The sequence below is a fragment of the Poromitra crassiceps genome, assembly GCF_964638095.1.
Source record: "Poromitra crassiceps genome assembly, contig: HAP1_SCAFFOLD_2037, whole genome shotgun sequence".
NCBI classification, from domain to species: Eukaryota; Metazoa; Chordata; class Actinopteri; order Beryciformes; family Melamphaidae; genus Poromitra; species Poromitra crassiceps.
Genome location: NW_028150387.1, coordinates 1 through 17,772, shown reverse-complemented (window position 1 = coordinate 17,772; position 17,772 = coordinate 1). Strand labels below are relative to the sequence as shown.

At 43.8% G+C, this 17,772-nt stretch overlaps 1 protein-coding gene across 1 annotated transcript; it reads right to left on the bottom strand.

Moving 5' to 3' along the window:
- Positions 1–1,372: 1,372 nt before the first annotated feature.
- On the bottom strand, positions 1,373–14,895 carry ifrd2 (interferon-related developmental regulator 2; the record flags this gene model as incomplete). The annotated part of the gene is made up of 10 exons (XM_083664580.1): positions 1,373–1,513; positions 1,695–1,823; positions 2,215–2,349; positions 4,557–4,665; positions 7,613–7,791; positions 8,339–8,392; positions 11,293–11,450; positions 11,574–11,698; positions 12,902–12,986; positions 14,779–14,895. Coding segments are annotated over 10 exons (1,232 nt in total), but the record flags the coding sequence as incomplete, so codon positions are not given.
- Positions 14,896–17,772: the final 2,877 nt, after the last annotated feature.

Genomic DNA, 17,772 nt, shown 5'->3' with positions numbered 1-17,772 from the left:
CCTACTCATGATATAATATACAGTCTCTAGTGTATGATTCAACTTTTCCCATGTTCTAATCTAGTGTAAAAAAGGAAACAAACTGAAAAAAGAAAAGAAAAAAATAAACAAAAATCGCAATAAATCGTAATATCGAATCGCAATAATCGTAGAATCGCAATACTTAAGAATCGCAATATAAATCGAATCGGCACCCAAGAATCGTGATAGTATCGAATCGGGAGATAAGTGAATCGCCACAGCCCTAGCAGATACTAATTGAAGTTCAGCTGCTGCAACTTTTTTTCTACGCTCTGAATATGCAATGAACCAATCAGTAGAGGGAAGGTAGCGTATATTGAAATGATTTATTTTGTTCTTATTTTTCTGAAATTTGTCAAATCTTTCTCCCCAATTGTACTTGGTCAATTCCCCCTGCTGTCCCTAGTGGCTGCCCCGGTCGTTGCTCCACCCTCTGCCGATCTGGGGAGAGCCGAGACTAGCGTCAAGCTTCCTCTGGACACATGCGCAGTTTGCCAGCCACTTCTTTTCACCCGACAAGGGAGTTTCACCAGTAGAACGTAGTAGCAGGTGGGAGGATCACGCTATTCCCACCAGTTCCTTTCCTCCCCGACCGACCAGAGGAGGCGCTAGTGCAGCGACCGGGACACATAGCCCCAATTCGGCTTCCCACCCTCGGGCACAGCCAATCGTGCCTGTATGGACGCCCGACCAAGCCGGAGGCAACATGTGGATGCGACCCTGCGACGCTTGTGTTGGTAGGCAGGGAATCTAGCGCTACACTACCCCGTATATTTCATGTACAAATTTATGCAGTGCCTGGAAGTGTCAAACAACAGCATTATAGTGGCGCTAACAAACCCTATAAAGAGTTCTTACCGGGTCACGTCCAGGCTGCGTAAGCACTGGCTCAGCAACTTGATACTGATTAGGTAGGCGTGCACTACAGCACTTTTATTGCACTATTGTATTTTATTTTATTAATCTCTTTTTCTACCTTTTTCCCATGTTGTATGTTATTGTATGATACATCTATGTGCTATGGACTTTTGTCTGAAATAAAGATTATACTAAAGCTCTAGTTAGGTCCAGTCCAGACCACTTCTTTTACCCCCCCCAACAGCTGAAAAGACAGTAAAAACATGATTTCTACAAACATTTCCTCCTGACAAGGTCACTTGATTCCAGTGTGCAGGTTCAAATGTAAGACCAGAAGAGATGGAGTTACCTTCTCAGTGTGCAGGTTCAAATGTAAGACCAGACGAGATGGAGTTACCTTCTCAGTGTGCAGGTTCAAATGTAAGACCAGAAGAGATGGAGTTACCTTCTCAGTGTGCAGGTTCAAATGTAAGACCAGAAGAGATGGAGTTACCTTCTCAGTGTGCAGGTTCAAATGTAAGACCAGACGAGATGGAGTTACCTTCTCAAAGCGTGAAATCTTGCTGGCTTTGACAGCAGAGTCGAGGATGAGGGGAGCGCCGAGGCCGAAGATGTCTCTCAATAGTGGGTTGAACTGCACCGTCAGACGAAACACAAATGAGAACACGGACTAGGAACTTGTACAAGTGTAAAACTGAAATTATGCTTAAAAAATTAAATACATCTGTATGTGTGAGTGTGTAGCCAGCCACAGATGGAGACAAACACAGAGCTGATGGTGTGTATGTGTGTGTGTGTGTGTTTTATTTTCTAACCTGTAGATGGTGTCTGACTCCTGACTCCAGGATCTCTTTGAAGGCGTCGTAGATTCTCCTCCTCATCCAGCTATCGATATAAACTCCCTCCACTCCAAACCTGATCTTCTCCTCCGTAAAGTCTTCATTCTGCAGGAGGAACAGAAGGTCAGACAGACGGGAGGGAATTATAGGAAAAAGCTGACAGGTGACAAATAGGCTGCTAGCCAAACTCAACTCAACGTTGTCTAGACAGCCACCTTGGTAAATAAATAAATAAACAAACACAGAAAGAAAATGATGTATTAATAATAAATTATTGTTAGTACTATTATTAATAAAATTACAACAACTACTACTGCTAAGTGCTAATACTAACAGCTAAAACAATACTAATAGCCTATAGCTTTTAATGAGTTTAGTTGTCTTCTTTCTCACACACACACACGCGCACACACACACACACACACACACACACACACACACACACACACACACACACACACACACACACACACACACACACACACACACTCCATACCTCTATGTAGTGCAGCACCTCTCTGAAGATAGAGCGTTGTTTTCTCCTGTCGTTTTTGGCTCGGTGTTTGTTTCCATCCGTGGCCAAACTCTTCAGACACTCACACAGGCTGTCACTGTGCTCCACCTCAAAGTCCTACACAACACAAACACACAGGCTGTCACTAGGGGTGGGACAAAATATTGATACTCACGGTATCACGATATTTCCACTTGCGATACGTTATCGATACACTGGCACCAAGTATCGATATGTTTAATTTTTTTTTTTTTTTTTTTTTTTTTTTAATAAACAGGCTAAAATATTATGCTGTGTGTGGTAGTTGAAACATAGTTTCAAGTTGACATTTATTTATGTTTGAAGTTGAAACAAAAACATAAATACTGTAGGCTACATGAATGGAAATGTTTGCTCATTAATATCTACTTTTAGAAATTATATAGGTAGGTAGGTTATATAGGTTTTCTTGTTTTAATAATAATGATAAAAAGACTTAATGTGTAACTTTTCCTCCGTGGTATCGAAAATGTTATGAGTGAGTGAGTGAACTCTGAGAGAGTTCATGTCAATTCTGCTAATAAATACATAATACCTGCTTCTTGCCTTTTAGGGGTATTTTTTTCTCTTCAGTTACACAGGAATCGTGATGTATCGTCTTCCAATATATCGATTATCGCAGAATTGCTGTATCGTGATAATATCGTTATCGAGGGCCAAGTATCGTGACCATATCGTATCGTGAGCTACTCAGCGATTCCCACCCCTAGCTGTCACTGTGCTCCACCTCAAGGTCCTACACAACACCCGACTCAATTATAGTGCAGTAATAATGGCAATAATACCGCAGTTTCTCTTTAAACTGTAATTATGGGTATAATGGTGTGTGTGTGTGTGTGTGTGTTTGTGTGTGTGTGTGTGTGTGTGTGCGTGTGTGTGTGTGTGTGCGTGTGTGTGTGTGTGTGTGTGTGCGTGCGTGCATTCTCTAATTTCTTATTTCTACCCATGTAATGTTTCTTCCCAGCCTCATCAGTCAAGCAAAGGTCTCCCTTGTAGTGATCCTGTGTGCTTGTGTCGATTCCTCCCTAAGTGTGTGTGTGTTTCAAAATGGACTAAGTCTCCCCTCAGGTATCTGTGTGTGTGTGTGTGTGTGTGTGTGTGTGTGTGTGTGTGTGTGTTAGGGGTGTCGCGGTACATGTATTCGTCCCGTGAGTTCACGGTACGACACGACAAATACGTCAAATCCAGAAGAACCTAAACGCTGTTTGAACGCCATTGAATTGAATTGAATTGAACAGAAGAAGACACACCAAAACAACACAAGGGCCATAGAAATCCACGTTCACTGAATGGAACGTTTTGTGGAGAGGAAACATTACCGGGGGGGGGGTCGCTCCAGAACAGACAGAACAAACCACAACAATATTGAACTAGCGTCCAGCTGCTCCAGCTGGGGGGGGGGGGGGGGGGGGGGGGTTGGTGGGAGTATTAGGCTACTCCACACATGCGCTGTTTACAAACTTGTGTACAATAAAGATTTAAAGTGGGGGGATATGCCTTTGCCCTGTCAAACAGCTGGAATACAGACATCTGAGAGGGAGTCGCACCCCACACTTTGAAAATCACTGCTGTAGAGTAAAACCCTTTTTGTGTGGATTGCCTAGATCTTATTAAATAGTGGACATTTATTCATTTCCACTTATTAGACACTGTTTCTGATGGTAAAATGAGCATAAAAAGCAAAACACAGAATTCAGAAAAATTCAAAAGGGAAAAAAAACAGAATTTTGGATTTGTTGCTTTTTTCCTCCGTTGTACCGTATTCGTACCGAACCGTGACTTTTGTGTACCGTGACACCCCTAGTGTGTGTGTGTGTGTGTGTGTGTGTGTGTGTCTGTGTGTGTGCCTGTGTGTGTGTGCGTGTGTGTTTCAAAATGGACTAAGTCTCCCCTCAGGTATCCGTGTGTCTGTGTGTGTGTGTGTGTGTGTGCGTGTGTGTGTTTGTTTCAAAATGGACTAAGTCTCCCCTCAGGTATCCGTGTGTGTGTGTGTGTGTGTGTGTGTGTGTGTGTGTGTGTGTGTGTGTGCGCGTGTGTGTCTGTGTCTGTGTTTGTTTCAAAATGGACTAAGTCTCCCTTCAGGTATCCGTGTGTGTGTGTGTGTGCGTGTGTGTGTTTGTTTCAAAATGGACTAAGTCTCCCCTCAGGTATCTGTGTGTGTGTGTGTGTGTGTGTGTGTGTGTGTTTCAAAATGGACTAAGTCTCCCCTCAGGTATCCGTGTGTGTGTGTTTGTTTCAAAATGGACTTTCTCCCCTCAGGTATCCGTGTGTGCGTGTGTGTTTACCCTATCTATATCGCGTCCGAGCTCCACCAGCAGGGCGATGGTCTCCCCCACTGCAATCCTGTAGTTGACGTCGCTGCTCTCCAGACAGGCCTGCAGCTTGGGAAGGTGGCTGCAGGGAGAGAGAGGCAGACAGTCATCAGACTGTGTGCCTACTGACAGACTGATCCTAAACAGTCATCAGACTGTGTGCCTACTGGCAGACTGATCCTAAACAGTCATCAGACTGTGTGCCTACTGGCAGACTGATCCTAAACAGTCATCAGACTGTGTGCCTACTGACAGACTGATCCTAAACAGTCATCAGACTGTGTGTGCCTACTGACAGACTGATCCTAAACAGTCATCAGACTGTGTGTGCCTACTGACAGACTGATCCTAAACAGTCATCAGACTGTGTGTGCCTACTGACAGACTGATCCTAAACAGTCATCAGACTGTGTGCCTACTGACAGACTGATCCTAAACAGTCATCAGACTGTGTGCCTACTGACAGACTGATCCTAAACAGTCATCAGACTGTGTGCCTACTGACAGACTGATCCTAAACAGTCATCAGACTGTGTGCCTACTGGCAGACTGATCCTAAACAGTCATCACACTGTATGCCTACTGGCAGACTGGTCCTAAACAGTCATCAGACTGTGTGCCTACTGGCAGACTGCCTTACTATTGTGTGACTGATCCTAAACTGAGACAAAACACAGCCTGGCCATAGAAACAGCCAGTGACATGTTGACAGTACTGTACTGTCTGTACCGACTGTACCTTCCCAAATGTCACAATTTTAAAAATCTTCCCCTAGGTGATCAAATGCAGTCTCTTTTTGGAGAAAGATGCGGGTATGCCACGATAGCAGCTAGATATGTGGATACCTGTCATAGCTCAAGACCAGATACAATAAGAAACTGTCATCAGATAATTCTTTCAATAATTACATGGTAATAAAATAATTTTATTGTTTGAGCTAGTTTCTTATTTTACCTTTATTGTTAGTACTGCCATTATGATTTAATTTGTATGTATGCTTTGCCAATAAGTACCTACTCAATTGAAATTGAATTGAAGAGACAGAGTATTGATATTTGTGGACTAGCAGTTTAAATGGTTTAATTTCTGTTGCCTATGAATCAATGAAATGAGTCAAAATGTGCATCCCTGGATTAAACACACAAGATATAATGATCCAACATTTGTATCCATGTGGAGAACGTTCTTGTGGAATGTTCTTGCTCCTTGTGGAGAACGTTCTTGTGGAATGTTCTTGCTCCTTGTGGAGAACGTTCTTGTGGAATGTTCTTGCTCCTTGTGGAGAACGTTCTTGTGGAATGTTCTTGCTCCTTGTGGAGAACGTTCTTGTGGAATGTTCTTGCTCCTTGTGGAGAACGTTCTTGTGGAATGTTCTTGCTCCTTGTGGAGAACGTTCTTCCCGGCTCATCTTAGATGCTTAATGCTTTATTATTATTTCTGCTGAGTCAACTTGTTCACCAGAAGTTCTATCGTTTCTTCACCCTGGAAGGAGATGTTTCCATCAGAGACGTGGACTGCTACCCTAACCCTAACCCTAACCCATCAGAGACGTGGACTGCTACCCTAACCCTAACCCTACTGCGCAAGAAGACGTTTAAAGGGAGGTGGTCTTTCTGTTTTGCGCGCTCAGCATAATCCACTCACAGGTCCAGCAGCACAGACAGTCTGGACGCGGGACAGAGGGTGACCAGCATATAATTATTTATATATATATATATATATATATATATATAATCCACTCACAGGTCAAGCAGCAGACAGTCTGGATGCGGGACAGAGGGTGACCAGCATATAATATATATATAATATATATATATATATATATATATTAGAGATGGGATCGTTAACGCCATTAACGGCTGCGTTAACGCGTGACTCTTAACGCGCGATAAAAAAATTATCGCCGTTAATCTATTCTCAAAGTTGTCTGGTAGCAGGGTCCACTTATATTGAGCAGGCCATGATGATTATCACTTTAGAATGGAACAGGTATGTAAGCGCGGACATTTATGTCTGCCGCTCTCATGAGGTGGTTTTTCAGATGTGTCGATATAGCAGTTTATCGCAAAAGTGTAATGGAAACAGATTTTCCGCATTTGCACGTCATGTGACCCGTCTTCTCCTTTGAAAGCACACACCGGTGCGGTGCTCCTGACTGAAGTCACTTCAGTAGCCTATTCAGTATTCAGTGAAGTGAATACAGTGACTGTGAGTAATACATTACACACGTTTCAGGTGCAATGTTATAATAGCCTACACAACATTCTGAAATGTCTAAATCGGACCAGTTGTATTAGGCTACCTTTTTTCCTCTGTCTGTCGCGCTCGCATTCACCGCAGCCAGCAACATTTTGCAACTCATTTTCTTTTGAATTGATAATCAGGCTCGTTTATATGCGTTGTAACTTCATGTTGTGATTTGCATTGACCATTGGTTAGATTTGAGTATGCAGGGGACGGGATATGGGCAGATCCCCGTGCGTAATCACTGTGGCAGCTGCTGGTAATGGGGAATTGCGTTCAGGTGTGCGCGCATCAGACCAAACTCAACTTCAATGGAAACGCCTACAAGTCGCAATTGTACATTGTCGAAGTTGTAGAAATATCGCAATTATTTTGCGAAAAACTGTAATGGAAACACAGCTACTGACAGTTTAATGCCAGTTTAATATTATTGATCCCAGAAATGTGGGTTGTTGTTCTTATACCCTCTGGTGTTCATTCCAGGTAGTTCAGGATAGAACTTTGTCCAGATGAAGACAAACCATGTGTGTAACCTGCTGGTTTCTTACCTTTAAATGCCTACTGGCTATTCAAGTTGAATTGAATAAACAGAAACCTGTTCACAAGGACTTACTTCTATATTTTGAATGGCTTCGACAGACTTCAAATGACCCATTTTAATCTAGATTAATCTAGATTAATGACCAGGATTAATCTAGATTAATCTAGATTAAAAGAATTAATCTATTCCCATCTCTAATATATATATATATATATATATATATATATATATATAATCCACTCACAGGTCCAGCAGCACAGACAGTCTGGACGCGGGACAGAGGGTGACCAGCAGTGACCAGGCATGCAAGGCGGCACTGTAGAGGCCCGGGATGCCAGGTTTGGGTGTGGGCAGCGCTCCTTCTCTGTTGGGGTAGGAAGACATGAAGACGCTCTCCAGGTGGGTCATCGACTTGACCAGGTCCTGAGGGAGAGAGAGCAAGAAGCAGAGATGTCAGAGAGAGAAAGAGGTATCAGCAGAGAGATGTCAAAATGAAAAAGTGAAAGAGATGGAGGAGGAAAGAGTGAAGAGGAAGGAGCGATGGAAAAAGACAAATGAGAGATCAGGTCCAGGGATTTCTTAAGGGCCAATGGAGCTGGCAACATTCCAGAATTCTGGCCTTATAGAATATTTACCCTGCCAGTCAAAATGTATTGAAAAAAGATAGATGTAGTGATTTCTTAACCCTCATGATGAGTCAATTCATAGTTCACCTATCCCAGGTTGACTTATTGAGTGACCATTTTTGGCCACTTAATATGTTAACGATACAGTGGTGATTTTGTGTGTGTGTGTGTGTGTGTGTGTGTGTGTGTGTGTGTGTGTGTGTGTGTGTGTGTGTGTGTGTGTGCCAAATCTTATACCTTCAGACGACATCATACATACGCAAATGTGTATTCATTTTCAAAATGTTAACCCTTTATAAGCCAGTTTGTCTTCTTGATTATTAAAAAGAGCAAGCTGCTCTCACCTCTCCCTCTTCAGCAGCAGCGACGTAGCAGCACATCCCCAGGGCTCTGGCACACTGGCAGAGACACAGACAACACAAGTCAAGTCAAATAATCAAGTCATTAACAAGTCATTACACACTGGCAGAGACAACACAAGTCAAATAATCAAGTAATTATATATGTATATGTATGTATGTGTGTATATGTAAGGGATAATGTATATTGAGGCGGTGATTACGGGGGAAATAATGACCGACAGGTGATATTGAGCCTGACGCGCAGCGGAGCTCTTAATGATTCACCTGAAGGACATTATTTCCCAGTAATCACCGGCTCACTATCCATTATCCCGCTTAGAACACGGCCTACAACTAAATCATTCAATAATCTGACAAAAATAATTATTCAAATAGATTTTTTAATAGCGTTTTCAACGACAAAGCGGTTTCATTCGTAATTGGCACACAAGACACCACAGCTGCAACTGGTTGGCCTAATTAGTAGTGTCTGCTGACAAAAGGCTCTTATCAACTGATTAATCCAGGTGTGGCAGAGCAGCGGTCGGTTGTCGAGAAATAATGACCGGTGAATATTGTTGATTGACCAATCAGAATCGAGTATTCAAGAGAGCCGTGTTCTAAATATATTTAGAACTAAGCGGGATAATGGATAGTGAGCCGGTGATTACTGGGAAATAATGACCTTCAGGTGAATCATTAAGCCCTCCGCTGCGCGTCGGGCTCAATCATCACCTGTCGGTCATTATTTCCCCCGTAATCACCGCCTCAATATACATTATCCCTTACATATATATATATATATAAGTCACTATATTACTACAGTCTTGTTTCCACTTAGTGGGGGAGAAAAAATAAAACGTATTGTACCGTAAATTCCGGAGTATAAGACGCACCGGTCTATAAGCCGCACCTTCAAAGGTGACTATTTTTTTCTTCTATAAGCCGCACCGGTCTATAAGCCGCGGGTGTTTTGATGTTTAATTACCATATGTAAGGCTTCGTGCACAGAGGGGATTGTCGGGAAACAGATGGCTGTTTGGGGAAGCTCCCATTTATTAACATTTCAACAAAACAAAAGTCAGGTCACTAATCCCCAGACAAAATCACACATTGTGGTATTTTTTGTTTTTTTTACAGTGCACACAGTGTCCGCGGTGTGGTGAAAAGAGGGCAAGAGAGGAAATTAAAACAGAAGTGGATTTATAGTTAGAAAGAGTGCTAAAGAAGAGAGAATTCCGTTTTTTATTTTTTTATTTTAGTTACTCACAGTACTATTGACCAGTCCAACTCAAAAGATATTCGGCAGTTTCACTTTGAGCTCTTGTTCCGCCGCTGGGCACACAGTGTCCGCGGTGTGGTGAAAAGAGGGCAAGAGAGGAAATTAAAACAGAAGTGGATTTATAGTTAGAAAGAGTGCTAAAGAAGAGAGAATTCCGTTTTTTATTTTTTTATTTTAGTTACTCACAGTACTATTGACCAGTCCAACTCAAAAGATATTCGGCAGTTTCACTTTGAGCTCTTGTTCCGCCGCTGGGCACACAGTGTCCGCGGTGTGGTGAAAAGAGGGCAAGAGAGGAAATTAAAACAGAAGTGGATTTATAGTTAGAAAGAGTGCTAAAGATAGTCCGGTCTGGTTATGACGAGTCTCGCTGGGTACAGTACGCCAAAGCGATATCCATTGACTCGATGATGCTGTTGTATGTTGCGCGTTTCTGTTGCACCAACGCGGAGAGGTCCTGAGGGGCTTCTTCCCCGCAGCCTGGAGGATGAGTTGACGGTCGGGCCAGCGGAGTAGGCAGATGAAGATGGCCCTCGGTGGCAGGCCGGGGTCTGGACGTGGCCGAGGCGCCCGGTGTGCCCTGTCCACCTCTGGTGGTTTCTCGCCTTCCTTCAGGTCCAGGATGTAACACAGGATTTTGCCACAAAAGCGTCCATGTCACCAATCTCAGCTCCTCTTTTACATTGATCAGGCGAATGTTATTTCTTTTACTCCTGCTGATTAAGTCATCAACCTGCGTGTGCAGGGTTTCGATTTTGCATTTTATCCATTTTCGGACTCACTGTGTTGTTTTTGTCCTCCAGTGCGCGGATGCGCTTTTCCGCATTATAAACTCTGTTCACGGTTGCCTTAGTTTCTTTAGTGAGTGAGTGGATGGACTTCTGCACGTTTTCAAACTTGTTTTCAAGCTGCTCAAAACCTCTGAGCGATGTCGGACTTAATCGATAGTGTTTCACGGAGTAAAAGTTTAGCCCAAGCGTGTATCTCCAGCCTCCAGCAGGTGAGTCATTTCCTCATTCATGGCGTGATTGCTTCGTCTTTTTCTTTCTGCTTACCTGTGTTGTGTTATGTTATGTTATGTTATGTTGTTAAAAGAGGGCAAGAGAGGAAATTAAAACAGAAGTGGATTTATAGTTAGAAAGAGTGCTAAAAAAGAGAGATTTTTTTTTTTTTTTGGAAAAAATCCATAGATAAGACGCACCGTTATATAAGCCGCAGGGGGCAAAAAAGGCCAAAAAACGGGAAAAAAGCCGCGGCTTATAGTCCGGAATTTACGGTAATCATATCTCCCAAACCCTAGTGGGCTGTATTTGTTCTTCCAGGAAGTTGCCCACCCCCGAGTGATAACAATGTTTGCTGTGTGAATGAGGTGTATGGACGGGGGGACGTGGGGACGTGGGGACGTGGGGACGGGGGTCCATACATGGAGAACTCACTTCCGGGGCAGGAAATGTCACGTGACTGTTCAGCTCTATTGAGGATGCTTCTTGTCAAAATTCACCAGCAACTTTGACCATTTTAACAGCAAATCTTTAGCATAGAACTGTTCATGTTCCCCCCCATGCTTAAAAACAACATGAAGTTCCAGGATGTAAAAAGCACAGACGCTAGCCTGTCCATCTCACAACTTGGGACAGCATTTGAGACGGGGTTTGCAGCTGAAGTGATCACTCACGCTCTGGCGTGCCGATACGTTGGCGCCGCCGTCAATCAGGATGGTGCTGAGGAGGGGGCGGAGCATCTTGAAGCCCTCCTCGCCCTCGTCCCCGCCCCCCAACTGCACACACAGCAGGGCGAAGACGCTGGCTGCTGCCGCCTGCTCCTCCCCGCCCCCTGGTGGACACATGATTTAATTTAACTAAAATAAACGATAATAAAAACAACAACAGAGCAAATGTGAGGTCCATCTTGTCACAGCTGTTTCATCGACTCAAACACACTTCTGTCCTCTCTCACCTTTTTTCAGACTCCTCTCCAGGCAGTCGCTGATGGTGAGGCGTCTCTCTATCAGGAAATCATACAGAACTCTGGAGGAGAAGACCTGTCGCAATGACTCCAGGGCTGCTAGACGGGTCTTAGCACTGAGAGAGAGACAGAGAGAGAGAGAGAGAGAGAGAGAGAGACAGACAGAGAGAGAGACAGAGAGAGAGAGAGACAGAGAGAGAGAGAGAGAAACAGAGAGAGAGACAGACAGGCAGACACAGACAGAGAGAGAGACAGACAGAGAGAGAGAGAGAGAGAGACAGACAGAGAGAGAGACAGACAGGCAGACAGACAGAGAGAGAGACAGACAGAGAGAGACAGACACACAGAGAGAGAGAGACAGACAGAGAGAGAGACAGACAGACAGACACAGTTCAGACAGAGAGAGACAGACAGACACAGTTCAGACACAGAGAGAGAGAGAGACAGACAGTTCAGACACAGAGACAGAGAGAGAGACAGAGAGACAGACAGAGAGAGAGATAGAGACAGACAGTTCAGAGAGAGAGAGAGACAGACAGTTCAGACACAGAGAGAGACAGACAGACAGTTCAGACACAGAGAGACAGAGAGACAGACAGACAGACAGTTCAGACACAGAGAGAGACAGATAGACAGTTCAGACACAGAGAGAGAGACACAGAGAGAGACACAGAGAGAGAGAGAGACAGACAGTTCAGACACAGAGAGAGACAGACAGACAGTTCAGACACAGAGAGACAGACAGACAGACAGTTCAGACACAGAGAGAGACAGAGAGAGAGACAGAGACAAAGAGAGACAGAGAGAGTCATGACACGGACACAATGAAGCTGGGACCTCTTATCCATCACGTTGTCTACACTGAAAAATCTTTCAGGCCTGGAGGGATTTCGAAACGTACCTCGACTGCAACGGTGGGGGCCGTCGCTGGCGACACTAAACTTTTAGCTAACCTGTTCGCATCTATGTTCGCAATGGCATCGCAAGTATCATCATACTATTATGTGATGCGATGTGAACAGTTGTATTATGGGATGTGCATTTCCCAGGCAACAACGTTTTGGAACAGCGCTGCACGCTGGCACAATGCTCCTAAAAGCAAAATGCTTATCGTTTTGAATGATTTGGCACCTTCTATTACTGTCAACACTGTCAACTCCAGTAGTAATAGTATGCCATAAAGGTTTATTGAGATTTTTGGGAGAGCAGGGGGGAAAAAAAAGAAAAGAAAAAAGAAAATGCTTTTTTTCTGGCCTGGCGGGGGTGCCGTTGGCCTAAGAATGGTAGGGGAAACACTGGTCTATACACTGACCCCTCACCTCTTATCCATCAGGTTGTCTATACACTGTTTGAGCTTGTCTTCCGTCTCCTCCTGGGCAGTCTGCTCGTCCACCGCCTCCCCTCCTGTGATGGACAGTCAACACACAGTCAGGTCCGGTCAACACACTTCATGTGGTAACTATAGTTACAGTTATAGTTAAGTACTGCTAACTATAAGCAGGTTTCATTCCAGTCACGTGGAAATGCTACATTTTCGGCAGGTAATTTAATCTTCTAATATGGTACCAATTTGTTCTACTTTGTGAGCTCTTGAAAATGACTAATGACTTCAACAAGATTCACATGAGTTTGACTTTGCTGCTATGTGGGATTTATAATGTTGTGTTTGGCAGGAGGAACAGCTGTTACATAAATAATGTGGATCCAAATAAACAATGCAACGTAGGCAGGTTCCATGTATTTCAGCTGTTGTGTACAGTGAATGTGTCACTACCCAGAACACATTTTTTAAGACACTACAAGACTCTACTTTGAAGTCCGCATGAAATTACGGTAACTCAAATTAATTTGACTTAATAGAAAGTAATATATTTCGGGGTGTACATAAGTATTTCTAACGCATAAAACCACCAGTTGTTGTTTTTGTCATTCCTGCCCCTCCTGCCCCAACATCACGTTTCAACAGAAAATACATCGAATCATGAGTGAATTTCATGAGTAGAGCTGGGTATTGGTTCAAATTTCAAGAATCGATTCGATTCCAATTCACAAGGTTGCGAATCGATTAATTTCGATTCGATTCGATTCCGATTCGATCAATTTCAATATTGATTTGGTTAGTGATACTAAAACATGTTTTTTGAGCTGTAACCTGAATTACATGACTGTCCAGTTATGTAACACAGGGGTTTCCAACCAGCCAAGTAGATACATGGAGAAAAAAAGTTGCAGACCTGTTGTCAATTTTAATGGTTTTAGTTACACATATATTTACTCACCACGTGGTGACTAGGGATGTTCATTTTGAAAATTTTCCAAAATCGATAATCGGTGAGAATTAACGATCAATTATCGATTATCGATTTTATTAATACTTAGAAAATTTTCAATATTTTCTTTTTTTTTTTTTTAACAAAATGAATGCCTATGGCAGAAAATACGAAAGACAACGTGTTCTCCTCAATGAACTCTTTATTTCAATGTGTTTCCTCTCCAACACTGCTGTCCCCGGCGCATGCCGGTGTGAATTTCTCATGTTTACAAAAGTTTTGTTGGCACAAAGGCCCGTGCCCAGCCAGAAAACTAGAGACTATATGAAGCTCCACCTCACGTTAGTCGCCTGTGCAATGGAGTGGGGCGAGGAGGAACGAATTCCACCCAAACCTAGTCCAATTTTTTTTTTTTTTTTTTTTTTTTTTTTTAATAATTAAAAAATCGATCCAAATGCCACAGGATCGATTCCAATCCTTAACGATCGATTATCGATTTTCGATAATTGATGAACATCCCTAGTGGTGACAAAGGGTAAATAACAGCCTTTTCATCTGTCAATAAAGACACTTTCACAATTATGCACAGTGATTTGATTTCAGCCTATATCATTTCTAATGATCAAACATTTCCATTCATGTAGCCTACAGTATTTATGTTTTTGTTTAAACTACAAACATAAATAAACGTCAACTTGAAACTATGTTTCAACTACCACACACAGCATAATATTTTAGCCTGTTTATTAAAAAAAAAAAAAAAAAATGTAATAAAAGAAAATCGATCTCTGGACATATGAATCGATAATCGAGGATTAAAATAAAAATCGATTAAAAATCGGAGAATCGATTTTTTTGAACCCAGCCCTATTTCATGAGCTCTTGAACTGTGTCTGTAATGTATGTCAGCGTTGTTCTGTCCACACCTGTGCCTTCCTCCAGGACAGAGGCGCTCTCACTGGCACTGCTGTAGTGGCTGAGGACATCAGACGCCAGCTCGTCATCACTGGCACCCGACTCTCCTTTCACCCCATTTTTACCACCTAGCAGAACACATAGGATAGGACGGACCAATGGAAACGGGAGGGAGGTTGGGTATGAAGGAAAACATGGGAGGATGTGGAGTCAGGAGGGAGGAGGGAGGAGGGAGAGAGAGATGACAGAGATAGTGGAAAAAGAAAGAATAATCAGCCATGTTGGCACCATGATTTGTAAGCAATGATCATCACAGCAGGCAACAAGCAAGACTGGCTCAAAGGGTTTTCAAATATCCCATCACAATAATATTTCATCACAATAAGTCACACTGTCATTAACTTTAGCCCATTAAGCTGCTAGGGCTGGGTATCGCCACTGACTTCCCGATACGATACGATTCCGATACACAAGGTCCCAAGTCGATACGATTTCCGATACGATATGGATATTTTAGTTACAATACCGGTTTTGCTTTGATAATGGAAGAGATTCTCAAAGAACTAACGCTGTAAATTGTACAAGGAACCCTCTAACCTGGTGCACTATTAAAAAATATTAATATTTACATTAAGAATTGACCATAAAGCAAGCAGTTACATCATGTCATTGTTTTTTATTTAAACATGACCAACATAGTCATTCAACATCTTATCTTTCTTTACAGTCTTCTGTCTCTTTCTTTACAGTCTTCTCCTGTGAGAAGCCAAACAAATTTAGATTTCCACTATACAACAGAATCATTGAACAGCAGCATGTTGTAAACAGTGTTTCATAAAGTATAAATGCTTTGTAAATAAAATAAAATAAAGTTCACAAACATTATAGTGCAAACAGATTTGAGGTCTGCTCTTCTCCCCTCTCCTCTCCCCCTCTCCCCTCCTCTTCTCCCCCTCTTTCCTCTTCTCCCCTCTCCGCCTCTCCTCTCCTCTCCCCCTCTCCCCTCCTCTTCTCCCCCCCTCTCCCCTTCTCCTCTGGTTCTCCCCTCCTCTCCCCCTCTCCCATCCTCTCCCCCTCTCCTCTCTCCCCCTCTCTCCTCTCCCCTCCTCTTCTCCCCCCCTCTCCCCTCTCCCCCTCTCCCCTCTCCCCCCTCTCCTCTCCTCTCCTCTCCCCCTCTCCCCTCCTCTTCTCCCCCTCTCCCATCCTCTCCCCTTCTCCTCTGGTTCTCCCCTCCTCTCCCCCTCTCCCCTCCTCTGGTTCTCCCCTCCTCTCCCCTCCTCTTCTCTCCCCCTCTCCTCTCCCCCTCTCCTCTCCTCTCCTCTCCTCTGGTTCTCCCCTCTCCCCCTCTCCTCTCCTCTGGTTCTCCCCTCCTCTTCTCTCCCCCTCTCCTCTAGTCGCCTTTTATACACGGTCCTAAACAGCGCAGGACAACGCGATTGGCTGACTCAGATTTGAATCTGAGCCAGCCAATCGCTGTGCCCCATGACCGGATGGACCATATATGGACTTCCTCCCCCCGAGTGGCTCGTGCTATCATAGCTGCTGACTGCTGACCTCTCCCCCTCTCTCCTCTTCTCTCCCCTCCTCTCCTCTCCCTCTCTCCCCTCCTCTTCTCTCCCCTCCTCTTCTCTCCCCTCCTCTCCTCTGGTTCTCCCCTCCTCTCCCCTCTCCCCTCCTCTTCTCTCCCCCTCTCCCCTCCTCTCCTCTCCTCTGGTTCTCCCCTCCTCTTCTCTCCCCCTCTCCTCTCCCCTCCTCTCCCCTCCTCTTCTCTCCCCTCCTATCCTCTGGTTCTCCCCTCCTCTTCTCTCCCCCTCTCCCTCTCCCCTCCTCTTCTCTCCCCCTCTCCTCTCCTCTGGTTCTCCCCTCCTCTCCCCTCCCCTCCTCTTCTCTCCCCCTCTCCTCTCCCCTCCTCTCCTCTGGTTCTCCCCTCCTCTTCTCTCCCCCTCTCCTCTAGTTCCCCCCACCCACCCCGGTCAGCGGTCGCCTTTTATACACAGTCCCAAACAGCGCAGGACAACGCGATTGGCTGACTCAGATTTGAATCTGAGCCAGCCAATCGCTGTGCCCCATGACCGGATGGACCATATATGGACTTCCTCCCCCCGAGTGGCTCGTGCTATCATAGCTGCTGACTGCTGACCTCTCCCCCTCTCTCCTCTTCTCCTCTTCTGTAGTCTACATGCACATGTAGCCTACAGTATTTATGTTTTTGTTTCAACTACAAACATAAATAAACGTCAACTTGAAACTATGTTTTAACTACCACACACAGCCTATAATATTATAGCCTATGTTTATTTAAAAAATATATATGTAAAATGCATTTTAAAAGATCAATACTGGGATTTATGTATCGATACTTGTTCCTTCACATGAATATCGATTCAATATCGATATATCGATTTTTTTTAACCCAGCCCCATTAGCTGCCCAGTGCATGAGTGTCTCTGCGCCAGAGACATGTGGCCAGTCTGGCCAAACGTATCAGTCTAGACGGCCGAGCAGTTTCCAACATTTGCACAACTAAACCTTTTACCAGCCAAACTAGGCCTAAAAAAAAAAAAAGTTTGGTTCCTGTTGGTTGTCAGTTCGGTGATGGGTCGGTAGGGAATTTATTTTATTTTATTTTTTTATTTTTTTTATTTTTTTTCCCAGTGGCAGCAAGGGATAGATAGGAAATATATATATTTTTTTATTTTCCTTAAAATTACAGCAGCGATGGATACTTTTTTTCATAACATAGCCTACATGTACTCTATCACTGTGATCTACACACGTTTTTATATGAACAAAATATTTAAGTCAATATGAATGCTTTCATATCAAACATGTTTGATATTTAGGACTGAAAATCTGCGTGAATAGCCTACATCATCCTGCTGCTGTGCAAGCCTCCCGTCATTATCGTTTATCTCCCCTAGAATCTCAAACATGCACACACTACAAGATTTGTAAGGATATTATTAAGATTATCGGCAGGATAATCACCTTGACGCCCGGCCATA